The sequence below is a fragment of the Pseudophryne corroboree genome, chromosome 11, assembly GCF_028390025.1.
Source record: "Pseudophryne corroboree isolate aPseCor3 chromosome 11, aPseCor3.hap2, whole genome shotgun sequence".
Lineage (NCBI taxonomy): Eukaryota > Metazoa > Chordata > Amphibia > Anura > Myobatrachidae > Pseudophryne > Pseudophryne corroboree.
Genome location: NC_086454.1, coordinates 157656985 through 157684777, shown reverse-complemented (window position 1 = coordinate 157684777; position 27793 = coordinate 157656985). Strand labels below are relative to the sequence as shown.

The 27793-nt window shown below is 47.2% G+C and overlaps 1 protein-coding gene across 1 annotated transcript in view; it reads left to right on the top strand.

The window, feature by feature from the left end:
- RPS6KA4 (ribosomal protein S6 kinase A4) overlaps positions 1–27793 on the top strand; it is a 170412-nt gene that overhangs the window by 139240 nt on the left and 3379 nt on the right. The window contains exon 16 of the mRNA XM_063945014.1: positions 11047–11210. Coding sequence (XP_063801084.1) covers positions 11047–11210 — 164 coding nt within the window. The remainder of the gene's footprint in view (positions 1–11046; positions 11211–27793) is intronic.

Below are 27793 nucleotides of genomic sequence, written 5' to 3'. Positions count from 1 at the left end.
TGATAGAGTGTAAGCTTAAATCGTCTTACCTTTAAAGCATGTGTTGTTCACCCGTGAAAGAAGACATCCCCCCCCCCCCGCTTCCTGCCGCTTCGGGCGCCGGGGACTTCCGGCGGATCGCGGAACTTACGTCACCCGCGCCACCTCTCTGTCTCCGGCGTCTCGTTGCTAAGCAGCACGCCGGGTCCGCGTCTCGGTTACCTTGGCAACTCCAGGCGCTCCCCACAGCGTGTCAGCGGCAGGGGCTGAAAAACATAGTGAAAGTGACAGTGTATGAGAAATCAAGTGTCTATACCATAAATGACATATTAAAAACATACAAGTTCCACCTCATAGACTGGACAATACTCTTGGACTATGATAAATTGTTAATAATAATAACAATGCAATTACTTATAAAACTTTCTATTAGAGGATCATGATCCCAGCCGTACAAGTGTATATATAGAGAACCCCGGATTCCATCACCCCAATGAGTATTGTCCAGTCTATGAGGTGGAACTTGTATGTTTTTAATATGTCATTTATGGTATAGGCACTTGATTTCTCATACACTGTCACTTTCACTATGTTTTTCAGCCCCTGCCGCTGACACGCTGTGGGGAGCGCCTGGAGTTGCCAAGGTAACCGAGACGCGGACCCGGCGTGCTGCTTAGCAACGAGACGCCGGAGACAGAGAGGTGGCGCGGGTGACGTAAGTTCCGCGATCCGCCGGAAGTCCCCGGCGCCCGAAGCGGCAGGAAGCGGGGGGGATGTCTTCTTTCACGGGTGAACAACACATGCTTTAAAGGTAAGACGATTTAAGCTTACACTCTATCACGCCTTGACAAAGGGGCTGCGGGCCCCGAAACGTTGGAGCACCTATGTTATTTGTTTATTGCAAATACACTGTTATTGTTTGCACAAGACCTGGAGTGACGCCGTCTTTTTTCCTGATTGTGACAATTCCACCACGGAGGGCACCCAGGCAATGATGAATGGGAGGACCAGTAGTGCCGGGCACCACAACTAGTGTACATTTGGACCCAGGGAGTATCCCCTGCAACCAGCCCGAGCCAAGGCACACGTAAGAGCCCCCGAATCTAATCAGCATACAATTGGATACACGTATACCAAGTCGAGTGATGTGATGTTCATTCACTGGCGCACAGACACTTTATTTGAATAATTAACTTTGCACTGACCTACGAGTGCACTTCCAAGCACATAGCACTTTATCATATATTCACCTAACAGACTGGAACAGACAGTGGACATGGAGGTATCTCATCCCAGTGACTCCAGGAGTACCTCTGGGAACCCAGCCACAGCGCAATCCAAAATAGGCACATTTAGTTATGATGAAAGTGATGCAGAAAGGTTGTTGTTTAAAGACAAAATCCCTGAAGCAGAATAGATGCACAAGATATTTTCCAGCAGCCCCTGAAACTAAGGAAGAAAGAAACAGATTTTCTTATGCATGGTATCTCCTTGTCCCTATACCATCGGGAACAAATGATCCCTAGGGGTTTTAGGATTAAAAATGTACCAACACTGGGTAGGTATAACCCGGAGTTTTGCCGCAAGTGGACGGCAATACTCAATAAGTGTAGTCTGGATTTGGTATTACTGGTGGTGGAAGAAGTAGGACGCGAACTAAAAATCACTAGGGAGAAAATCAGTGCCTTTGAAGTTGAAAACCTGGCGGCCCTCCAAGAAAACCCCTCCCAGGATTGGATGAAAAAACTCCAGTCACAATGTGACTTATATAAGAAAGAGTTGGTGAAGTTTAAAATAAATAAATACCTCACAGTGAAAAACGACTATGATGATAATCAAGTCTACAAGTGGCTGATGGGGGGGTGACACACATAAAGGAGGCCCACGTGGGAATACCTTCAGGAGAGACTGGAGGAGAACAAAAGACAGAGGCAATAAGTCAAATTACTCGTCTAACAGTGACATTGAATTCGCGGCACCCGACTCTGATGACAACACAACCCTAGGTGGTAGCCCTTTAGGGGGAACAATAACCAAGCCCAAGGAGCCAAGGGGGCGCCCACCCGCAGAGGGGGCCAAAATAAGAGATTACAGAAGCCGTGCAGCGAAGAACAAAATGTAATATACAATCTGTCGTCCAGAACTTTCACACCATCTGAGATCAAAGTCCTTAACAAAGGACTATCGTTTATACCGACTAACAGACATGATGCCTTTACATGGAAACAAGATTTACACAGATTCTCGCGGAAGCTGAGACTACAAGAATACTACCAAGACCAGAAAGATACTCAAACCAACGCGTCAGTATTCGATAAGTTCTTTACAACTCGGTCTTCTTCTACATTTGATCCACAGTCATCCAATAACTCATTGAAAACCTTTACCCGCCTGTTGGACAGTTCAGTGACACGTTATATAAATACCCCGATCCAACAAAGGAACAACCTGTCCAAAGAGGAAAGGAAATCCCTCAAGGAATTGGGCAGTTATGAAGATGTGATCTTCCGCCAAGCGGATAAAGGAGGGGGCCTGGTTATCCAAAATACAGAAGACTACAGGGGTGGAATATACCAACAGCTAGCAGAGACCAACACATATCGGTCTCTAGAAGGCGATCCAACCCAACAGTACAAACTGGAATTGGACAGAGTCTTGGATGAAGCTAAACGCAAAGGTCTGATTACCACTAAAACAATGGAGGCATTGACACAGAAGTACCCAGTAGTACCAGTCCTGTTCACGACCCCTAAAATACATAAGGACAATAAGAATCCACCCGGGAGACCGATTATATCAGCCAGGGACTCCCTGTATCAGCCTATTTCACAATATCTAGATTGCGCCATACAACCATTGGTAGTACGACAACCGTCCTACATTAAGGACACTACCGACTTCTTGTTAAGGCTTAAAGAAGTAGGCCAGATACCACCAAATACACTGATGTGTGTATTGGACGTTTGTAGCCTGTACACCAGCATCCCCCACGATGGGGGATTACAGGCTATGAGAGAATTTCTGGAGGATGAAGACATTGCATCGGTGGACAAAGACCTTTTTATGCATCTGCTACATCTTACTTTACACAGGAATTATTTCCTATTTGACGGGAAATATTACCTCCAACAAAAGGGTTGTGCGATGGGCAGTAGCGTGGCACCGGCATACGCTAATGTCTTCATGTTTAAGGAGGAGCAAAAGCTGTTCTTTGATAAGAGAGAAGTCGCCCAACACATACTGCTATATTGTCGATTTATCGACGATATTTTCATGCTGTAGACCGGGGGGGTGGAGTCATTTAAGTCGGTAATGGATGTTATCAACGTTAAAGCAACTTGTATTAAATTCACTTACCAATGTGATATGACATGCATGAACTACCTTGACGTGTCTTTAAGTATAAGGGATTGCAAGATTATAACAACTTTATACTCCAAGCCCACCGACAAAAACACCCTGCTTAGGGCAGATAGCCACCATCCGAAACCCCTCATTCAAGGATTACCAAAATCCCAATTGATGCGAACAGCAAGGATCCATAGTGACCGTAGTACATTAGAATTGGAACTGGATAAAGTAGTTGAGAGGTTCTCTAGGCGGGGATATGATAGAGGGAAACTCCGGGAACAGAAAATGGAAGTACTAGCATTGGAAAGAGACACGCTGCTAACCAAAGTGAATAAAGGTATTAAGGATGTTATCCCATGGACCAGCAAGTTCTGTACTTCAAGTCCAGTGGTCCAAAGAGCCACAAAAGCACTGTGGCCCATAGTGGCAAGTGATGATAAATTGCAGTGTTTTAGGTCAAAAAGACCGATGTGTTGCTTCACTAGGGGGAGAAACATCAAAGACACTATAGTACATTCCGATATCACTGGGTTTGGCAATAACCCCCCTGTGAACTTCCTATCCAAACTACCCGGGTGTTACAAATGCCTAGGATGCACAACTTGTAAATATATGGTAACTGGATCCAAATTTAAACATCCTAGCAAGGAACAGTTTTTCAATATCCGACACGTGCTGACATGCACTTCGACTCATGTCATCTCCCTCATCACGTGCCCCTGTGGACTGGGGTACGTGGGTAAAACCATCAGAGATCTAAGACAAAGAATGGCACTCCACAGATCAGCCATTTCTGCAGCCATCAAAGTAGGGAGATCTGACTAACCAGTGGCACAACATTTTGTGAATAAGAAACACCCAATAAGCGAGTTAAGACACATGATCATCGACCACGTCCCTAAGAGTCTGAGAGGTGGCAACAGAAATGGAAAGTTACTGAAGATGGAAGCAAGATGGATCTTCAAGCTAGGGACCATACACCTGTATGGCCTGAACGAAGAGATCCTGTGGAACACGCTTAATAAGAATTGAATATTATATTCAGATCCAATTATGATGGGTGGTGATAGGTTCTCTCTTTTTAACTCTGGTTGCGGGACTGGGTACACCATTGGGGTGATGGAATCCGGGGTTCTCTATATATACACTTGTACGGCTGGGATCATGATCTTCTAATAGAAAGTTTTATAAGTAATTGCATTGTTATTATTATTAACAATTTATCATAGTCCAAGAGTATTGTCCAGTCTATGAGGTGGAACTTGTATGTTTTTAATATGTCATTTATGGTATAGGCACTTGATTTCTCATACACTGTCACTTTCACTATGTTTTTCAGCCCCTGCCGCTGACACGCTGTGGGGAGCGCCTGGAGTTGCCAAGGTAACCGAGACGCGGACCCAGCGTGCTGCTTAGCAACGAGACGCCGGAGACAGAGAGGTGGCGCGGGTGACGTAAGTTCCGCGATCCGCCGGAAGTACCCGGAGCGGCGGGAAGCGGGGGGGATATCTTCTTTCACGGGTGAACAACACATGCTTTAAAGGTAAGACGATTTAAGCTTACACTCTATCACGCCTTGACAAAGGGGCTGCGGGCCCAGAAACGTTGAAGCACCTATGTGATTTGTTTATTGCAAATACACTGTTATTGTTTGCACAAGACCTGGAGTGACGCCGTCTTTTTTCCTGATTGTGACAATTCCGCCACGGAGGGCACCCAGGCAATGATGAATGGGAGGACCAGTAGTGCCGGGCACCACAACTAGTATATATATATATATATATATATATATATATATATATATATATATATATATATATATATATATATATATATATATATATAAATAAATATGTGACTGACTGCTAGTGTGATGCTGACTTAATAATAATGATTGTCGGTTGATACTTCTGATCCTTAATGCATGGGAAGGGTCACACATATCACTTTAGAGAAAGTGATTATAGTCACAAAATTGTGTAGTACACTGTGAAAGTGCAGAGAATTTAACATATCTAAGGGCAGCAAAACAATTATATGGTGTTGTTCGGCAAAAACTGTATTATCCGCTATGATCTGGTACAGGATGGTTATGTGTAAAAATGATTTGCTGTTCAGCATAATACATTTCCTGATTACATCAGGTATAGATAGACCCATTGAGGACAATGTTTGCACAGACCTTGTACAGTTTAGCTGAAATGTTAATTCTTACAATATTAACACATGCTGCTCACTGATTGGGGTATATCCCCAACAGCGTCTTCAATAAGACAAGCTGATGAACCGAATGTAAATAGATCATCGACTTACACAGGCTACACATAAAATCATCAGACGATGAAAGCTCTATATACTCTACTTCAGCATACGAAGAACAGGTAAAAGATATCAGCTAAATGAATAAGCTGAATAAATGAGAGCAAAAATAGGCTAGTCTGTCAATAGAGGCAGCAGAGCCTGGGGTAAAAATAAGGCACTTCTATTTAAACGTCCCAAAAGGGTCTCTGCGTGAGAGCAGAATTCTGGAAAAAGATTTTGGGTCACACCCAATAAAGTAGAATACCCAATAAATGGGATTCCAATATCTTTTTCAAGATAGGGACTGTTTTAAATAGGGAAGTGCCTCCAAAAATAGATATGCATATCACTGGATAATGCTAAAATCTATAGGGCCTCTGCCATCAAAAGAATAAGACCATATTGTCTTTGTCTGGGGCAGTCATGAGGCCAGCCAGGACTTCACCTTGTAGTCTACGGGTACACCACACTGGATAGGCTCAATCTCAATAGATTTTGGAAGCTAAGCAGTGTTCGGCCTGGTTAGTTCTTGGACGGGAAACCACCTTGAAATACCAGGTGCTCTAATACATTGGGCTGAGGTACTGGAAAACAGTTTCAGCGCCTGCAAGGGAGTAAGAATCCCATATAGCTCATATGGACACTAATGTTCTAGGGCATCAGCATAACAATCGCTGTTCAAGAACAGCTTGGTTCTCATACAGATGGGTCCACGGTTATCCGGAATAGTTTCTGTGCCTAGGCACAACATAAACCCTTCATCTGTACATGGGAAGTTGATTTAGAATCAAAGAAGGTTCTGGAAATTTTTGCCTTGGCTGGAAGTTTTCTGTTTGAATTAACAGTTATCTCGGAGTCGGAAACAGACTCCAAGAAGGTCACGTTCCCTTCCACATATAACCCACAAATATATGGGTCTGAATTGGCCTTGTCGTTCATAAAGGAACGTAACAGCCTTAATACAATAAGTCTGGTAAGGCAAAAAAGCAAAGGCAACCACAGGCCAGCTTCCAAACCAGAGGCCATCAGTATAATGGTGCAGGTCTCCTGGTGGATCCCAGAAGGATGGGGGGCCGACTTCTTCAGTTTGCACAGATTGATAGCAGTCTACAAATAGATGCCTGGATGCAAGAAGTGGTATCTCTAGGGTTATACTTTCCCTTCTGGAACCATTTTCTTAAAAGATATTCGGTTTCAGCCCGTCTCGGGTAGAGACATAGGCGAGGGATTGGCATGAAACCCATGCACAATGGAGGGTTTATTCCCACCTGGGTCAAAAATCCCTCGCCCCAATATCAATTTCAAAAACAGAGAAATTTTGGTAAAACGGTTCACGTGGAGGCAACTCCAGAGTTGGGTGAGGAGCCAATATAATACATGGTATTCCTGGATAAGTCAGGAATTTTACCTTCAGGCTCCTATAACACTGTCATTCAGTGTTATCTCAAGGTAACCATCCTTCAGCAAAATTCAGTTAGGCTTTACCCTTTTGGTTAGCCGCGGCCCCAGAGTACCAAAATGATTATGGCAATTTATCTCTGTTAGTAGAGATAAGAAAAATTGCCATACCTTAACCACCTTCCTATCCGACACAAATGCAGGAAAGGTTCTGTGTCATATACATCATACAAATAACTTGTCTGCAGAGGCACAGGTGGTTCGTAAATGGGATCATCTCTGGTTCCGTAACATAACTCACGGTGGGACTATACTGAATTCGAGTTTGCAGAAAGTAGTTACCTCGGAACAAGATATCCAAGGCAAAGTTAGGAGAGTGGTTACAAGGTCAAACAATATCAATTCACGCAGCAATGCGAATGATGGGTTTGAAGGTGTTAACAGTACACATGATGGAGTGGGCATAATTCCACTCAAGACTTTTTCAGCATCTCCTCCATCTAAGGCCGCATCACACTGGATATGTCCAATCTCAATGAGGTTGGAAGTTAAGCAGTGTTGTACCTGGTTAAAATCTCCGAGCGCAAGACCGTCGGTGAATACCAGGTGGGGTAGATGGGCCAGATGGACAGTACACAAACGAGTACGTGGTACTGGCAAAAAAAGGTAAGAAGTAGCCTGGGGGCCACAGACATTCCATCTAGATGAGTAGATACCTTTTTCTTTTTGGATATCAGGTGGAGAAATCTTGACAACAAATACAAGTCGTCTCGGCTATTGAGGCCATTTTTTTAGAAACACATGATTCCGGGGATTATGGACCACAGAAAAAACATGCCTGCCAATAATTATGTTAGCACTTCAGGCCATATGCTGGGTCCTGATTCAGGCACGAGACATTCCTAAAGGAAGATCGGTCCAGATCCGCAAGGACAAGATAAGGACAGTTGTGTACCTTAACTTTCAGACAGGAACACGCGGATAAATAGCGAGGAAGGAGGTAAATCACATACTAAAATGTGCAGAACTCCATCTTCCAGCCTTGTCCTCAGGATTTGTTCCGGGAGTCCTAAACTGATGAGCTGATTTCTCAGTCTACACGCCATTCAGGTAAATGAATGGGCTTGCACCCTAAAGTCATTTCAGACTCTGGTAGACAAATTGGCTTGGCCTGAGATAATTCTCATGAAGTCCCATCTGAACAACAAAAGCCATAATGGGGTCAGGAACAAAAGAAGTGATCTTTGTGGATATCTTTTTAATGGGAATTTTATTTCTCTTATGTGTTTCTCAAATTGTTCTGTTACTCAGGATAATGAGGAAAACACAATAAAGATGCCGGGATCCTAATAAGCCCCGGCTTGGCCCAGAAGGTGTTGGTACACAGATATGCAGAAAATGTTGAATACCTTTTCTGTTTCCTCTACGCCCAGACTAAGACAGGGTCCTTGATTATCACAGATATCTGGATCAACTGTTTTGATGGCATGGCTTTTGAAATCTATATACTGAGGTCCAGAGGATTCTCACAAAGGCTCCGAGCAAGGAAAAACTTCCTTAACTCGTATTTATTACCAAATATGGTTAGCTTATATGCATTGGTACAATGAAAGAGGTATGAAATCTTGCCGAGTTTCCAGGGTTTTTGCCATTCCTTTAAACAGGAATAAATAAAGGTTTAGCGGTGGCTTCATTGGAAATACAAGTGTCAGCATTGGACTGTGAGGTTCCGAAAGAAAAATGCCAGATATGCAGAATGTGTGCATTTTTTCCCAGGAAGTGCTGCGCACTCAACCTTCCCTTTTTCCTACTACAGAGTCAGGGAATCTAAATCTAGTTCTCAAAGCCTGTCAAGTTGCTCTGTTTAAACCACTAAGTGAAGTGGATTTTAAAGTGTTGACAGCTAAAGTTCTCGTTCGGCTGACTATGGCATCAGTTAGAAGAGAGTCAGATTTAGGAGCACTTTCATGCTAATCTCCTTTTTCTGATGTTATCCAGATAAAGTAGTTCTCATAACTAGGTCTGGGTATCTTCCTAAGGGGTGATCTATATTCCACCTTAATGAAGATAATATAGTCCCGGTTTTTCAGGAACCAGGATTTTCTGCGGAAGATGCGTCGCTGGACGTAGTCCGGGCATTAAGTTCCTACATGGATTGTACCAGTGCCATTAGAAAGACAAATTCTCTCTTTATCCTCTACGGTTTTCACAAGAGGAGATGGCCTGTTACTAAACAGACGCTAGCAAGATGGCTTCGAATGACGATTTCAGAAGCATATTCTTAAGCTGATCTCCCTGTCCCGGCTAATGTCTCTGCTTACTTTTCATGCAAGGAAGGTCTTTCATGGGTAGCACAATATTGTGCTTGAGCAGAACAGATAGGTTAGGTAGCCACATGGCTTCCAATAAACACATTCAATCAAACATTATGCCTGGGATATCTTTGCCTCTCATGATGCTCAATTCGGGTGTAAGGTTCTCCTATTAATCAGGAGCGTCCCCACCACTAAAAATTGCTTTGGGAAATCCCAATGTTATCCTGTGGATAACTTGTGGACCCTGCCAGAGAAATATACGTTATGGTAAGAACATACCGTTGATAACGGTATTTCTCCTAAGTCCACAGGTTTCCACAGGGATCCCACCCTGACGCACCTGATTTGAGAATTTGTATACTCACTAAACTCTTCCCTCTTGCATGGAAGAGTGTGCATGTGGGTTTTTCGCCTGAATAGGGTTCTACATAATGCTCCTGCCTATATGCTTTGGAAACAACTGATTTTATTGACTCAGTGGGCGGGATTATATGGACGAGCCCGGTGCATTCTGGGAGGCCTGAAAGCTTGTGATCGTTTGGTGCCAATCCGCTGTCACTCCATCATATCCCAATGTTATCCTGTGGATACCTGTGGACTTAGGAGAAATACCGTTATCAACGGTAAGTTCTTACCATAACGTATATTTTTCCCAGTAGTTGTGCCCCCAGTATATTTGCCCCCAGTAGTTGTGCCCCCTGTAGATGTTGTTGTGCCCCCAGTAGCGCCGCTTACAAACACAAAAAACAAACAAACCACCCAATACTCACCAGCCCCGCTCCTGCTTCCCGACTGCTGCTGCGCTGCCTTCAGTTTCTGGCCGCCTGCTTCTCTCTATGGGAGAGACGTCTGCGGGATGACTGCGGCCCTGGGCTCCCGCCCTGCTTGCCTGTGCCTAGAACCGCTCCTGCCTATTGTCCACAGGCTGGAGTGCAGAGCGCTACATATGAGCATGTAGTTTGTAGGCAGCAAACATTTGTTTCAATATGGTTTCATTTTGCTTGGCTTTTGTACCACACTGCAATTGACGTATTATGTGTAAGAAAACCTTTCGTCCAGACTCAATCCTAGCATTAAGCATCAAGAGAAATCACTGTATGTCTGACATATTAAATATTTTTCTAATTTCTGAAAGTGATGCATGTAGGGTCGTATCTACCTGTGATCCTTACTACACCTCTTCTGCTGCTTTATACTGTTACGAATCTGGCAGTACGGATGGTGTAATGGTTAGCATTACTGCCTCAGCAGTGAGGTCTTGGGTTCAATTCCCACCACGGCATTAACTGTTGGTGCAATTCCTCCGTGTACTCTGGTTTTCTCCCACAATCCAAAAATATACTAGTAGGTTAATTGCCCCCCACCCCCCAAAAAAAACAGCAACTCTCGTGTTTAGAGCAGACTAGATTGTCCAAGTGGTTCTTATCTGCTGTCAAAATTCTATGATTCCATGAGATATGGTTCTAACATTCATGGTGACGTAATGTAAATAATGTTCGTTCTGGGTGTCTTTGTTCACTTCCTCAAGCATCGCTGTATGAGGAGAGTGTGAATTATTTATTAGGTTACCATTTACAAATGAAGGATAATAGTTTAAACTGAAAACAACAACAGCCTTGCTGAGAAAACAGTAGATTTTTCATTTAGTGAATGTTAAAGGGCAATAAGTCTTTCCTCTAACTGGCTTGGTTCTTTCTTCCAGGCCTGCTGACTGTAGATCCTTCTTGTCGACTGAGTCTTGGTGAACTAAAGGAGAGTGACTGGTTGCGAGGAGGACGTCCTCTCTCATCCACTCCTCTTATGACGCCTGATGTCCTGGAATCCAGTGGCATGGCCACCAAGACCTGCGTGCATGCCACTTTCTTGGTAAGTGCAGCAGAGGGGGCTCACTGTGATGTGCCTTTATAATGAGAGACTTTACCAAGCGTGTGCCAAGCATATGCATGTGAGCACAACTGATGTCATTAAATGTGTGTTTTTACATCTTGCACACTAGTTACAAATAATATGGCACCTATTACACTCAGGGCGCCCACTTGTGGCTGTTTAGAGAAATAGGCTATACAGTGGAGGAATCCTAATACATTTCTAGTATGTACACTTACACACTCCCAATAGTGTAGGCAAGCCCATCTTATATTTTGGGTATTTGTTTAATATGCTAGTTAAAGATCTTACACAGAGAACATCTTTTCACTACCTTCAGTGGCGCATGTTCTGAGTACATATACAAACCACCCCCAAGCCCACCGATACTTTGCCGCAGCTGCAGCGCTGATTTTTGTGTGTGTGTGCTCTGACCGTGACGGGAGCTATACGCAGCAGCTCCCTGTAGCCTCTGGGATGGTTGAGTCCAGGGGAGTTGTACTCAGGTATCAGTCCTCAGTGACTCATCACTGCACTTCTTCTCTCAGGTCCGAACATCTGTAGGGAAGGCCGGCGATTGCAGTTGCTGCATATTAAGCAGTAATGAGCTGTGTGTGGCACATGGTGTAGAAGGGGATGTGGGTCATATAAAGGAACAATTGGACTGCATGGTGCATGTTGTTGGTAGGGGAGGGGGTTCTTCATTAAGCAATAATTGGGCTCTATGGTGCATGTGGGACGGAGGGTGGGGTGCATATTTATTTATTTATTTATGAACAGTTTCTTATATAGCACAGCAAATTCTGCTGCACTTTCCAATTGTAAAAAAACAGTGATAACACAAAACTGGGTAATAACAGACAGTCACAGAGGTAGGAAGGCCCTGCTCACAAGCTTACAATCTATAGGGAAGCAGCACTTGAGTTGTGCGGTGCATGTTGTAAGAGGGCTGCTCTATCATATTGAGCAATACATGATGGGGCTGTTTTAGTGCTGTGGCACATCATTATATGTCAATAAATCTTGCAATAACTGTGGTTATGACAACAATGCTCTGTGACTGAAACAGCATGGGTATTTGGATATATAATATTGAATACACTTTTTGTTTCAAGTGTTTCACTTACAAACGTAGACAAATTTGTTGGAACCCTACCACAAAATAGAAGAACCCATATTTTTCTCTCAATGAACTTGAAAGTGACAAAAGCATCCACCGTTGTTTATTCCATATATGCCGCTTCAGAATAGTCTAATGTCTTGTTACAACCAATTATTGGACCCATGACCTGGGGCTGAGACAGACCGCAGTATGTTTTGTTCCAGAATACCTTTATAGTCTTCAGTTTTCATTGTGCCCAGCACAGATTAAAAGCACCCCTTGTCAGACGTTGCAAAGCAGCCCAAAAACATAACTGGCCCCCTCCATGTTTAGCAGTAGGTATTGTGTTATTTACTTTAAAAGCTTCATACTTTTGTTTGTGAACATAGAGCTGATGTGACTTGCCAAAAAGATCCAGTTTTGATTCATCTAACCATAGGACATTCTCCCAGAAGCATTGTGGCTTGACAATGGTCCTCATTCAGATGTGGTTGGAGGGACTATCGCTGCTGCTTATACGGAAGTAGCAGCGATAGCACTAATATGGTAATACAGCAGGAGGTGTGTCACCTCATTCTGCATTACAGGATGCAGTAGCAGATTTTTCCCAGCACCATTGGGCTGCCGCAAATCCTACCTCTGGCGGAGATCCTGGCCTCATCAATCCCCTGTAACGGTAGCAACACGCCTCCATTTGGAGAAACTGAAGCCATCGCCTCTCCCTCCCCACCCCAAAAGGCATCAGACTGCCAATCACTGACTAGTCTGATGACGTAGTGCGACTGATGTCCGACCCATACTGCACATGCACGGTACGGGTTCGGCGCATGCGCAAAATATTGAGCAGGGGTACTTTGCTGCATCAGCCACTACTCCGTCCACATCTGAATGAGGGACAGTATTAATTTTAGTAGATTCCGGACTGCCTTTTTCTCTAACGTCCTAGTGGATGCTGGGGACTCCGAAAGGACCATGGGGAATAGCGGCTCCGCAGGAGACTGGATAGCGGCTCCGCAGGAGACTGGGCACAAAGTAAAAGCTTTAGGACTAGCTGGTGTGCACTGGCTCCTCCCCCTATGACCCTCCTCCAAGCCTCAGTTAAGATTTTGTGCCCGAACGAGAAGGGTGCAATCTAGGTGGCTCTCCTGAGCTGCTTAGAGTAAAAGTTTAAATAGGTTTTTTATTTTCAGTGAGACCTGCTGGCAACAGGCTCACTGCATCGAGGGACTAAGGGGAGAAGAAGCGAACTCACCTGCGTGCAGAGTGGATTGGGCTTCTTAGGCTACTGGACATTAGCTCCAGAGGGACGATCACAGGCCCAGCCATGGATGGGTCCCGGAGCCGCGCCGCCGGCCCCCTTACAGAGCCAGAAGAGTGAAGAGGTCCGGAAAATCGGCGGCAGAAGACGTCCTGTCTTCAATAAGGTAGCGCGCAGCACCGCAGCTGTGCGCCATTGCTCTCAGCACACTTCACACTCCGGTCACTGAGGGTGCAGGGCGCTGGTGGGGGGCGCCCTGGGATTCAATGAAAATACCTTAAATGGCTAAAAATACATCACATATAGCTCCTGGGCTATATGGATGTATTTAACCCCTGCCAGTTTTCCACAAAAAAGCGGGAGAAAGGCCGCCGAAAAAGGGGCGGAGCCTATCTCCTCAGCACACAAGCGCCATTTTTTCCTCACAGCTCCGTTGGAGGAAGGCTCCCTGACTCTCCCCTGCAGTCCTGCACAACAGAATCAGGGTAAAACAAGAGAGGGGGGGGCACTAAATTGGCATATTAATATATACAGCAGCTATATTAGGGAAAAACACTTATATAAGGTTATCCCTGTATATATATAGCGCTCTGGTGTGTGCTGGCAAACTCTCCCTCTGTCTCCCCAAAGGGCTAGTGGGGTCCTGTCCTCTATCAGAGCATTCCCTGTGTGTGTGCTGTGTGTCGGTACGCTGTGTCGACATGTATGAGGAGGAAAATGGTGAGGAGGCGGAGCAATTGCCTGTGTTAGTGATGTCACCCCTAGGGAGTCGACACCTGACTGGATGGTCTTATGGAAAGAATTACGTGATAGTGTCGGCACTTTACAAAAGACTGTTGACGACATGAGACAGCCGGGCAAATCAGTTAATACCTGTACAGGCGTCTCAAACACCGTCAGGGGCTATAAAACGCCCGTTACCTCAGGTCGATACGGACACTGACTCCAGTGTCGACGGTGAGGAAACAAACGTATTTTCCAGTAGGGCCACACGTTACATGATCACGGCAATGAAGGAGGTTTTGAACATTTCTGATACTACAAGTACCACAAAAAAGGGTATTATGTGGGGTGTGAAAAAACTACCCATAGTTTTTCCTGAATCAGATGAATTAAATGAGGTGTGTGATGAAGCGTGGGTTTCCCCCGATAAAAAACTGCTAATTTCTAAAAAATTATTGGCATTATACCCTTTCCCACCAGAGGTTAGGACGCGTTGGGAAACACCCCCTAGCGTAGATAAGGTGCTCACACGCTTATCAAAACAAGTGGCGTTACCGTCCCCTGCAGAGGAATTTCAACTGGGTCGTTTCCTGCATTTCCTGCAAACAGGACTGTCTATGGGCCTCAAATTAGGGTCCATTAAGGTTCAAATTTCGGCCCTGTCAATATTCTTCCAAAAAGAACTGGCTTCTGTTCCTGAAGTTCAGACGTTTGTCAAGGGAGTACTGCATATACAGCCTCCTTTTGTGCCTCCAGTGGCACCTTGGGATCTCAATGTAGTTTTGGGATTCCTAAAATCAGTTAGCCCTGGCTTCAGCCAGGCATGTCTCAGAATTGGCGGCTTTATCCTATAAAAGCCCTTACCTAATTTTTCATACGGACAGGGCAGAATTGAGGACTCGTCCTCAATTTCTTCCTAAGGTGGTTTCAGCATTTTACTTAAACCAGCCTATTGTGGTGCCTGCGGCTACTAGGGACTTGGAGGATTCCAAGTTGCTGGGCGTAGTCAGGGCCCTGAAAATATATGTTTCCAGGACGGCTGGAGTCAGAAAATCTGATTCGCTGTTTATCCTGTATGCACCCAGCAAGCTGGGTGCTCCTGCTTCTAAGCAGACGATTGCTCGTTGGATTTGTAGTACAATTCAGCTTGCACATTCTGTGGCAGGCCTGCCACAGCCAAAATCTGTAAAAGCCCATTCCACACGGAAAGTGGGCTCCTCTTGGGCGGCTGCCCGAGGGGTCTCGGCTTTACAACTTTGCCGAGCAGCTACTTGGTCAGGGGCAAACACGTTTGCTAAATTCTACAAATTTGATACCCTGGCTGAGGAGGACCTGGAGTTCTCTCATTCGGTGCTGCAGAGTCATCCGCACTCTCCCGCCCGTTTGGGAGCTTTGGTATAATCCCCATGGTCCTTTCGGAGTCCCCAGCATCCACTAGGACGTTAGAGAAAATAAGAATTTACTTACCGATAATTCTATTTCTCATAGTCCGTAGTGGATGCTGGGCGCCCATCCCAAGTGCGGATTGTCTGCATTACTTGTACATAGTTATTGTTACAAAAATCGGGTTATTGTTGTTGTGAGCCATCTTTTCAGAGGCTCCTTCTGTTATCATGCTGTTAACTGGGTTCAGATCACAAGTTGTACGGTGTGATTGGTGTGGCTGGTATGAGTCTTACCCGGGATTCAAAATCCTTCCTTATTGTGTACGCTCGTCCGGGCACAGTATCCTAACTGAGGCTTGGAGGAGGGTCATAGGGGGAGGAGCCAGTGCACACCAGCTAGTCCTAAAGCTTTTACTTTGTGCCCAGTCTCCTGCGGAGCCGCTATCCAGTCTCCTGCGGAGCCGCTATTCCCCATGGTCCTTTCGGAGTCCCCAGCATCCACTACGGACTATGAGAAATAGAATTATCGGTAAGTAAATTCTTATTTTTATGGGTTTTTTTTTCTTCACAAGTATAGTCCTCGTATCTTCCATGGAACCCACTGTTGCTCAAAAAGCATTGGATGGTGCAATGACATACCTAGACCATGGAGTTCAGCTTACATTGATGTAGCCAGCTGATTGCTGCATGGCGCCTGGCTGTGACTACTTGCAGCCAGCTTTCGCACCATTACAGTCTGGCATGCACGTGTGTATGCATGCACGCATCATAGATGCAGCCACACTAGTTGCACCATCATGCCACGATGATGAGTGTGGTTACATCTGTATCTCTTTGAATTTTTTTTTCTCCCATTCTCACTATCCATCTGTTTAATCTGGGGTCGATTTTCAACTTCCTAATGATATTTGCAACTTTAACACGCTTGTCTCTAATTTTCTTTCTGATCTCCTCAGACTCTTCTTTGCTTTCTTTGGTCCATGCTCAGTGTGGTGCACACAATGATACCAAACAGCAGAATGACTACTTTCTTCATTTAAATAGACTGAATGGCTGACTAGAAGATTGAAGATATATGTGACACTAATTCATGAAAGCAATTACTTTGAAATATCACTATAAACCAATTTTCTTCTTCGGGGTCCATGGTCTCAACACGGTTAATAATAACCTTGGGTATGATGCTGGTGGAGACCAGGACTGATACTGAACAATAAGCTTGTAAGCCTCCCAGGATGCACTGGGCTACTCCCCCTTCATACCTCACCACATGCTCAGGCACTTCAGTTTGTTTTTTTGTTTCAGCATGGAGCAGGACACACTGAACAGGGGCTGTAGTTTGCAGCCTAAGCGTTTAACTTTTTCTGTCTTTTACAATGTGATGACAGCTACTGGCAGTCCAGAGGACGCCAGTGCTGTCTCTCTACCCCCACCAGGCAGCGATACCACGAGTGGGCAGGTGATTTTCAGTGGTTCTCCCACTGCAACCTTCTCACTAGCAAGATGCAGGGCGGCCCCAGGACTCCATCCGGAGACATGGGGGACAGGTAAGGTGGGTTCCTGCGGTCTTGGCCAGGTGAATCAGTGGTGATATTTAGCACAGGGGAGGTAAGGGCTTCCCCAGCGGCCCCTCCTCCAGCCAGGGCGCCATTCCACAGTGGTCTTCCCGCCCTGGGCTGCTCCTCCTTCCTCTCAAGAGACGCTGAGTAGCCATCATATCAGTGGCGTCATGAGGTGGGTGCGGGGGGTGCGGCCCGCACCCGGGTGTCACCCTTCAATAGGGTGACACCAAAACGAGCCGCGCACTCACACGCACCCCCATCCCCTGACATGAGAAACACTGGTCCACGGCTGAGACCATACCCCCTCCTTCCAGGCCCCGCCTCCTAAAGTCCGACACTCTCACCTGTTTAGTGAGATCAGCAGGCAGCGCAGTACAGAGCCGTGCAGGCAGTGCAGTGGCCGACCCTCCCCTTTCCTCCAGAGTCCGGACACTCTCTCCTCACTCGGGTCCTGAGCCTGACACACACAAGCTCCGCCTCCCACACTATACTACAGGAGGAAGGAGCTGCTGGTGATGTGCTGCATGATGCCAGCCAGGTAACTTCTATAAATGCTCCATGATTAGCAGAATCGATTTATGAGGTGTGTGTGTATGAGGCTGAATGTGTTAATGGGCATTGGGATGTAGAAATTGTTGGGTTACTGAGTGTTAGGTGGGGGGGGGGGGAGCTAATTGGGGCTGTGTTAATGTAGTATGGGTGCCACTTGTGACTGTAGTATGAGTGCTGTGTGAGCATAGTATGGGTGCCACTGTGTGAATGTAGTATGGGTGCTATGTGAGAGTAGTATGGGTGCCAATGTGTGAGTGTAGTATGGGTGCTGTGTGAGCGTAGTATGGGTGCAGCTGTGTGAGTGTAGTATGGGTGCTGTGTAGTATGGGTGCCGATGTGTGAGTGTAGTATGGGTGCTGTGTAGTATGGGTGCTGCTGTGTGAGTGTAGTATGGGTGCTGTGTGAATGAAGTGTGGGTGCTGTGTAAGAGTAGTATGGGTGCTGTGTAGTATGGGTGCTGTGTGAGCGTAGTATGGGTGCCGGTGTGAGTGTAGTATGGGTGCCGGTGTGAGTGTAGTATGGGTGCTGTGTGAGCGTAGTATGGGTGCCGATGTGTGAGTGTAGTATGGGTGCTGTGTGAGCGTAGTATGGGTGCCGCTGTGTGAGCGTAGTATGGGTGCCGCTGATTGAGTGTAGTATGGGTGCCGCTGTGTGAGCGTAGTATGGGTGCTGGTGTGTGAGCGTAGTATGGGTGCTGCTGTGTGAGTGTAGTATGGGTGCTGCTGTGAGCGTAGTATGGGTGCTGGTGTGTGAGCGTAGTATGGGTGCTGCTGTGTGAGTGTAGTATGGGTGCCGCTGTGAGCGTAGTATGGGTGCTGCTGTGTGAGCGTAGTATGGGTGCTGCTGTGTGAGCGTAGTATGGGTGCTGCTGTGTGAGCGTAGTATGGGTGCTGCTGTGTGAGCGTAGAGTGGGTGCTGCTGTGTGAGCGTAGTATGGGTGCTGCTGTGTGAGCGTAGTATGGGTGCTGCTGTGTGAGCGTAGTATGGGTGCTGCTGTGTGAGTGAAGTATGAGTGCTGCTGTGAGCGTAGAGTGGGTGCTGCTGTGTGAGCGTAGTATGGGTGCTGCTGTGTGAGCGTAGTATGGGTGCTGCTGTGTGAGCGTAGTATGGGTGCTGCTGTGTGAGCGTAGTATGGGTGCTGTGTGAGCGTAGAGTGGGTGCTGCTGTGTGAGCGTAGTATGGGTGCTGTGTGAGCGTAGTATGGGTGCTGCTGTGTGAGCGTAGTATGGGTGCTGCTGTGTGAGCGTAGTATGGGTGCTGCTGTGTGAGCGTAGTATGGGTGCTGTGTGAGTGTAGTATGGGTGCTGCTGTGTGAGCGTAGTATGGGTGCTGTGTGAGCATAGAGTGGGTGCTGCTGTGTGAGCGTAGTATGTGTGTGAGCGTAGTATGGGTGCTGTTTGAGCGTAGTATGGGTGCTGCTGTGTGAGCGTAGTATGGGTGCTGTGTGAGCGTAGTATGGGTGCTGCTGTGTGAGCGTAGTATGTGTGTGAGCGTAGTATGGGTGCTGTGTGAGCGTAGTATGGGTGCTGTGTGAACGTAGTATGGGTGCTGCTGTGTGAGCGTAGTATGGGTGCTGTGTGAGTGTAGTGTGGGTGCTGCTGTGAGGGAAGCTTTATGGGAGCTGAAAGGGTGGGTGGATGAATGTGCTAATGGGTGTTGGGAGGAGGGATTGATAATGAATTGGGGAGAGATGGGGTAATGGATGTACGTGGATGGAGTGCTTCAGTAATGGGTTCTTGGACAGGGATATGTTTGCGGTTGCTGTGTAGGGGAGATTAATCAGTGCCACCACCAAGTACATCTAATGCCACCTCTAAGACACCACATGATACCACATATCCCCACATGTCACCACCAAGATGCCACATTTCACCACAACACCACAATTCACCACATGACACCACATTTCAATACATGATACCCCATATCCCCACATGTCACCACATGACACCACATTTCAATACATGATACCCCATATCCCCACATGTCACCACATGACACCACATTTCAATACATGATACCCCATATCCCCACATGTCACCACATGACACCACATTTCAATACATGATACCCCATATCCCCACATGTCACCACATGACACCACATGACACCACATTTCAATACATGATACCCCATATCCCCACATGTCACCACATGACACCACATTTCAATACATGATACCCCATATCCCCACATGTCACCACATGACACCACATTTCAATACATGATACCCCATATCCCCACATGTCACCACATGACACCACATTTCAATACATGATACCCCATATCCCCACATGTCACCACATGACACCACATTTCAATACATGATACCCCATATCCCCACATGTCACCACATGACACCACATTTCAATACATGATACCCCATATCACCACATGACATCACATTTCACCAGCTGAGCTGCGGTTTAGTACGCTGCTCATGTATTCCTATGGGTGATTGTACTTAGACGCACACGTGCACCCTAGTCGTGATTGACGCAAATATGCCAAGCTGCAGGATGGAAGTGTGTAGGGGCAGGGCAATTAAAGGAAGGCTCTTGATACAACCCATGATGCAGATCACACCACCACACCACACCACTGGTCATGCCCCCCACATCACTAGTCACATCCCCTGCGGCAGCACACAATAGGCCTTTCATGAATTTCAGCTCCAGGCCCATGTGAACCTTAATCTGGCACTGGCTATGACATCAGTCTTCGTGATGTTACCATGCCCGCCAGCGCCGCTAGCAATACTGGGAGGGAGAAGTGGGAGGAGACTGCATTCTGTAGTGCTGCCGCTGCATTACAATAGGGAGGACCTGTAATGCAGTGTGCAGTTCATTGAACTTGGAGTCTCCTGCTGGCTGCTGCTGTCACTCCCTGGCTGGCTGTCAGTCGTTTCAGCTGCCAGTTTGGAGCAGCAGAGCGTACCGTAGCACGCTCCCACTACACAGACAGAAATAGAACGCCTCAATTGTGGACGCAGACAGCGGGAGAGTGATGCTCCCACTGCCCAGAGCAGTAAGGGGGAATAATAAGGGGTAGTGGGAAGCAGTGCTCCAGCTACCCGTAATTTTTGCTTTAATATTTGGGTCGCTAGCGGGTGCGTGTGTATGCACTCATCCATGACTGTTGACATATCAATGGATTTTGGGCCTAATTCAGCATCAGTAGTAGTTTTGCTAAAAGTAGCAAAACTACAACTGCTTTCTCTAGCATGTGGGGGGGCTCCCCAGCACAGGTTAAGGGCACCCCACATGCCAAGTCCGCCCCCCCCCCCGCTGATATGCGAGCGCATTGCTATACATAGATGCGCTCGCATTTTAAGGGTAGCCCTCTCCCTCCGCAGCCTAGCTGTAAAGGCAGTCGCCTGGCCGCCATCTTTTGGGTCGCAGCGTCTACGTGTGCTGTCATGCAGCCACTGCAGCCTGCCCCACATATGGTCCAGAAACGTCTGCGTTGTCCGGACCACGCCCCTGAAACGGTGCATCGACGCCCCGTCACCACCTCCCGCCAAGATTCCGTGTGGTATAATATGGGAGGAAGTACGTGGGGGGTGACACCATGAGTTACCACACCGGGTGACACCAACCCTAGTGACGCCTCTGCATCATATAAAGCTCTGCAGGTCTCCAGAGGCGGTGGGCTGTGTCTCTCTCTATGTATACTTCTCCTACATAGCAGGTTATACAAAACGCTGAATCCTACAAGCCTCCTCAAAGTGCTGTGTAGTTGATACCAGTGTCCATTGCAGTTAAATTTGAGTTCTGCATTGTATGCTAGGGCTGCTGTTTGATTTCTCTTTATTCAATCTGTACATTATATTTGCTTTCCCTGTACCTGTTTTTCTCTCTCTAACCCTTGACTATTGGTGTGTATTGGGTTAACTCTGCCACTTTACTTTATATTGTATTTGTGTGCGCTCATTGTCACATACTGTGCCTGTTACACACTGCTCATTACCATATTGTGTGTGTTCACTACTTGCTGTTGCCATGTCTAACAAAAGCAAGGCAAAGCAGGCAGGGGCACCCACTTTGGTAACATGTAATGCCTGTCACACTGAGGTTTTACCTCAGGATTTATCACAGGATAGTTTACGCCCAGGCTGCGTAGTTCCTCCCAGTACCTCAGCCTCACCAGTTATTGTACAAGAGCCACCATGGACTTCATTTACAACCTTACCGACTAAAATTGCAGACCATATAGCTACCCCACCTGTGGTCCCCCCCTATGGGTATACCCCAGCCAGTACGGCCTACACTGGGTCCCCCAGGGACTGGTCCACAATCAGTGCAGCCCACATTAGCTCCACCTATAGCAGTTAACAGCAACTGCAACCTCCAATGGCTCCCTCTGTGGGGTTTCACCAGCCATTACAACCTGTTTATCAGGCCATAGCAGTCCCAACCATCCATTCCCAGTGGTTGGATTCATTCTCTACATCTGTGCAGAGTCTAGCTGCTTCATCTGCTGCTTTTCAAAGCATGATACAAGGACAAGGCACACTGCCTGCACCTACTGTTGCTAAATGCACTATACCTTCCTCACAATCCACACAACACTCTGATTCGGAGGAATCACCAGTACTTGCTGACATGGCTGAGGTTTCTGATGCAGAATCCCACTCAGGGGATGAGGAGGCCCTTTTAAATTTAATGCGGCAGTATTAATCAGAGGGGTCAAATTCTCTCTTCAGCTTGAGGATGCTGAATCAGCCACTACTTCTAAAGATCTGCTACGCTAGCGGCAGAAAGTAGTCGTAGCTGAGTTTCCACACTCTGACCACTTCACAGAAGTTAGAACTGAGCCGTGGAAAACACCTACTAAGAAATTCACGCTACCTCTCTCTATACCCGTTACCCACAGAGGATTGTGCAGGGAGAAAACCCACCTGTTGTGGATACTCATGTGACACACTAACTCAAATGTTCCATCCTACCTATCCCTACTGCATCCTCACTTTAGAAACTGCCGGATAGACAACTGGATGCATGTCTCAAGTCAGTGTACTCCCTTACAGGAGCTACTGCCAGGCTAGCTACGGGAACAGCATGGGTCGCTAAAGCCATAGAAACATGGACGATGACCTAGAACGCAGTTTCATATCTGATCTGTCCGCAGCTCAGTTATCCATTATTGCCAACATCAGGGATGCGGCCTATTACATTGGCGAAGCTGCTCTTAACGTTGCACTGTTATCCTCTAAAAATTGCAGCTCGCTACATTGTGTGGCTCCGCTCCTGGAAGGCGGATACGGATGCCAATAAAGTCCTGGAAGCCCTCCCATACATGGGTGAGTTCCTCTTTGGACTAGCACTGGACAAGATTGTCGAGAAACTAGCAATATCTAAGACGGCTCATTTCCCTTTCGCTTCCTCAGGAAGACCTCGGACTTTGTCCTTTCAGACTTTTCGTTCACAAGGCAAACCCAAGGGTCAGTCCTTCCCACACTCATACCGCGCAGGCAAGGCCTCCAAACCCAGGGCCAAGCAGGCTTGGGCCGCCAGACGTCGTCCTACCAAAACTGAGGATAAACCTTCAGCCTGACGGGACGGGCCACCCCCTTCAGTTTGCCCAGGCATGGAGTCTTATCACAATCGATTCCTGGGTCCAAGAAGTGGTCTCTCACAGGTACGCTCTCTCATTCCTGAGGCGTCCTCCCAGACAGTACTTCACTACCATTCCGTCACCGGACCTTGGCAAAGCACAGGCATTGCAGGGAGTCATTCACTCCTTACTGCAGTCTGGAGTGGTCATCCCTGTGCCACGACATCAACAAGGTCAAGGGTTCTATTGTACACTGTTTCTGGTTCAGAAACCAAATGGGTCCTACTGCCCCATTCTGAATCTTATGCTGCTGAACAAGTACCTCAGAGTACCCAAGTTCTGTATGGAAACTCTCCACTCTATTGTCCTAGCAATGCGACCTGGGGATTATATGGTTTCCCTGAACATCCAGGATGTGTACCTGCATGTACCTATAGCGCCCTGTCACCAACGGTTTCTTAGGTTTGCTGTTCTCCAACAGCATTTACAGTTTCAGGCCCTACCCTTTGGACTATCCACAGCTCCCCGGGTGTTCACCAAAATCATGGCAGTGATGGCGGCCCATCTCCGAGGACAAGGGATTCAAATCCTCCCTTACTTGGACGATCATCCTTCTCCTGGTGCAATCTCCAGAGTTATTGAACAGACATCTCCAACTGACGTTGTCCTTTCTCCAGGCACACAGTTGAATAATCAACTGGGCCAAGTCCTCACTCACCCCTCCTCAGAGGATGCTCCACCTCGGGGCTTTACTGGATGCCAGCCTACAACACATCTTCCTACTTCAGGGAAAGATTGCAACATTACAGTTGCACATTCACAACCTGCTTCACAGCCCCCAGGTCGCTATACATGCGGCAAAGCAGACCCTAGGTTTAATGGTATCTGTATTCAACATGGTGGAATACGCTCAATTTCACTCCAGGCCCCTCCAGCGCTCGATACTGGCCAGATGGACCGGCCTATCAACACACCTCAAGTCTCAGACCCTAATTCTGACGCAAGAGGTACGTCAGTCCTTTGCATGGGGGCTTCACATGCCCAACCTGGACAAGGGCCGACCTTTCTGGATTCCACACTGGACACTTCTCACCACGGATGCCAGTCTCAGTGGGGAGCAGTCATGGGCAGTCACTCCTTTAAGGGCCATTGGTCCCCAGCAGAAAGGACTCTCCTGATCAATGTACTAGAGCTCCAGGCGGTTTACAGGGCTCTTCAAATGGCCCAAGACCTTCATTACAGTTTGCCAGTGCAAGTCCAGTTGGACAACGCCACGGCAGTGGCCTACATAAATCGGCAAGGTGGCACTTAATGTGCGGCAGCCATGCAGGAATTGTCTTGCATTCTCGACTGGGCAGAAATCCATCTTCCAGCCATCTCGGACATCTTCATTCCAGGAGTCCTCAATTGGGAGGCAGACTTTCTCAGTCGCCAAGATGTCCATGCTGGAGAGTGGTCTCTCCACCTGGACGTCTTTCAAATCCCTCTACGCTAATGGGGGTTGCCAGACGTGGATCTCATGGCCTCCAGACACAGCCACAAGGTTCCCATATTTTGGGGGCCATAACGAGATCCGCCAGCGAGCTTCGTGGACGCTCTCACAGTTCCATGGAACTTCCCTCTGGCATATCTCTTCCCTCCAGTATCTCACCTCTCCAGAGTACTGTGCAAATTCAAGGAGGAAGGCGGCAAGCTCATCCTGGTAGCTCCAGCATGGCCCAGACACCATTGGTTCTTGGAGCTGAGGGATCTCTCCATAAATGAATCCTTCCCTCTACCTCTCCGACCAGACCTGCTCTCTTAGGGGCCCTGTCTCCATCCAGACCTGTCTTTTGATAGTGTGGCTTTTGAGACTTCCCTCCTAAGGCAAACAGTCTTCTCCTGGGTGGTAATGCAGACTATGCTTCAGGCTCGAAAACCAGCCTGAGCCTGCCTATATTGCCGCATATGGCGTTTATACTTCCAGTGGTGTGCTCATCGTCACTACGATCCTCAAGTTCTCAGGATCCCTCGACTGTTGACCTTCTTACAGGCGGGCCTAGGCATGGGCCTTCGCCTGGCTTCTCTGAAGGTCCAGGTCTCTGCCTTATCAATTTGGTTCCAGAAGGGACTGGCTCCATTACCAGATGTACGTACCTTCTTTCAAGGGGTACTCTGAATACAACCTCCATTTGTCCCTCCAGGTGCTCCGTGGGATTTGTCTTTGGTTCTTCAAGCCTTATCAAGGTCCCCTTTCGAACCCTTGGAGCCGGTAGACTTCCAAGTGGATAACCGCGAAGACCCTCATTCTCCTAACAATCGCCTCAGAACGTAGAGTCTCAGACTTGGGAGCTCTCTCATGTCGCTCACCATTCTTACGAGCTGTCCTTAGAATGAGAAAAGGATATCTACCTAAGGTGGTATCTTAGTTCCATATAAACAAACCCATTGTGGTACCGGCCTTTCAGGAATCTGGCCTTCTTACAAGAGTGATGAGAGCTAATAAGGTCCCAGGCTGGTACAGAATACTAAATGAGCCACATCTATGACAGTGTTACAGTGTTTAGTCTGGCATTGACCATAACAACTTCTGAGGGTGCCCCAGGATGTAATCACTGAAGTCCTTCCTCAAACCCGGAGAAATATTAACACTATTAAATTTCAAGAACTTTCCACTTCTCTGCAACAATTGCTCTCACCAATTTGTGCATTCACTTCTCCAGAGATGGCTGTACCACACCTGAACCAGACTCTGGAAATAGCCCTTGATGAAGTGGCTCTGGCTGCCCATCACACTCCACATAGATTTATATGTCAACCGTGGCACTCTGAATTAACAAGACACCTACAAAAACTCTTGCATAATGTAGAACGTCAGTGGCATAAATCTCGTACCCCAACCGATTTCCTCACATATAAGACTATCTACCACTCTTATGGTATTGCCCTGGACAGTGACAGGCAAAAATATTTCCAATCTCTCATCTATGCTCAAGTCTCTAACCCCAAGTAACTATTTAATACATTTCAATCACTTCTTAACCCTCCCTCACCAAACCTACCAGCCACTATCAATGCACAAGATCTTGCTTCCTACTTCAAGGACAAGAGCAGTAAGATCCAAAATGAAATGGTATGCTCTTTCACAACCAGTGACCTGCTCAATTCCCTACCTGAACCCTCTGGCACCTTCTCTCAAATGAAGATGAAGTATCAACACTCTTCTCATTCTCATCCTCCAACTCTACTACCTCTCCTCCTGATCCTATACCCTCACAAATCAGTAAAGCTCTGTCTGCTGTGCTCATCCCAACCTTAACTAAAATCTGTAATCTGTCTCTCTCTACTGGTTTCTTTTCATCACTGTTCAAGCAAGGTCTCTGTCTCTCATCCACACTCATTATTCGCTCCCATTCATGATTGCAGGACTTTCTTTAGGCTGCACCCATTCTGTGGAATGCCCTCACACACAGAAGGCTCTCCTCTAGTCACAAAACCTTCAAGCGTTCCCTGAAAACTCACCTCTTCTGGCAAATCCTATCAAATTATCAAATCCTGGAACCGCCCACATAGCCTTCATAAGCTATCCTACTCAAGTATATCCCCTCTATACAGTCCACACATAACCTCCCATATTTTATCTTTATTCACTTCACTTCCTCCTGACCCCTGGTCAACATTGCTGTGTGACCATATCATACAGCCAACCAAGAACCTTTGCACTCTGACTGGACCATTATGCAATAGATAACACCTATGCTTGTGTATCAATTCTTATTTTCCTATAGAGTGTAAGCTTACAAGCAGGACCTTCCTGCCTCGGTCTGTGTGTTATTATTACACAGTTGTGTTCGATCACCGGGGGCCATTCTGACCCGATCGCACACTGCAGTTTATCGCAGCGGTGCGATTGGGTCAGAACTGCGCCGTGCGCCGGCGCATGCCAGATGGCCGAAGGCCGCTACGATCGCCTCTGCCTGATTGACAGGCAGAGGCGGTCGCTGAGCGGGGGGCGGAATGGCTGCGTTTGTGGGCGTGGTCCGGCCAACGCAGGCGTGGCCGGACCGAAGGGGGGCGGGCTGCAGCGGCTGCGTGACGTCACACGCAGCCGCTGCGGGCCGGGGAGCGATGAGTAGCTCCCAGCCAGCACGCTAAAGCTGCGCTGGTCGGGAGCTACTCTTGAAGTGCAAAGGCATCGCCGCTGTGCGATGCCTTTGCACTTCTGCGGGGGGGCGGCACTGACATGCGGGGCGGGATAGCCCTGTGCTGGGCGTCCCCCCACATGTCAGTGTGAATGATCGTAGCTGTGCTAGATTTTGCACAGCTACAATCATCTCGGAAATTACCCCCACTGTTGTTTCCACTTGGAAAGTGCAACGCAATATGTTGCTCTATATAAGAAAATGTTATTGCTCGCTGGACACAGTGAAAGGCTGTTCCTCATTTCAAGTAAGGCCACAGGAGGT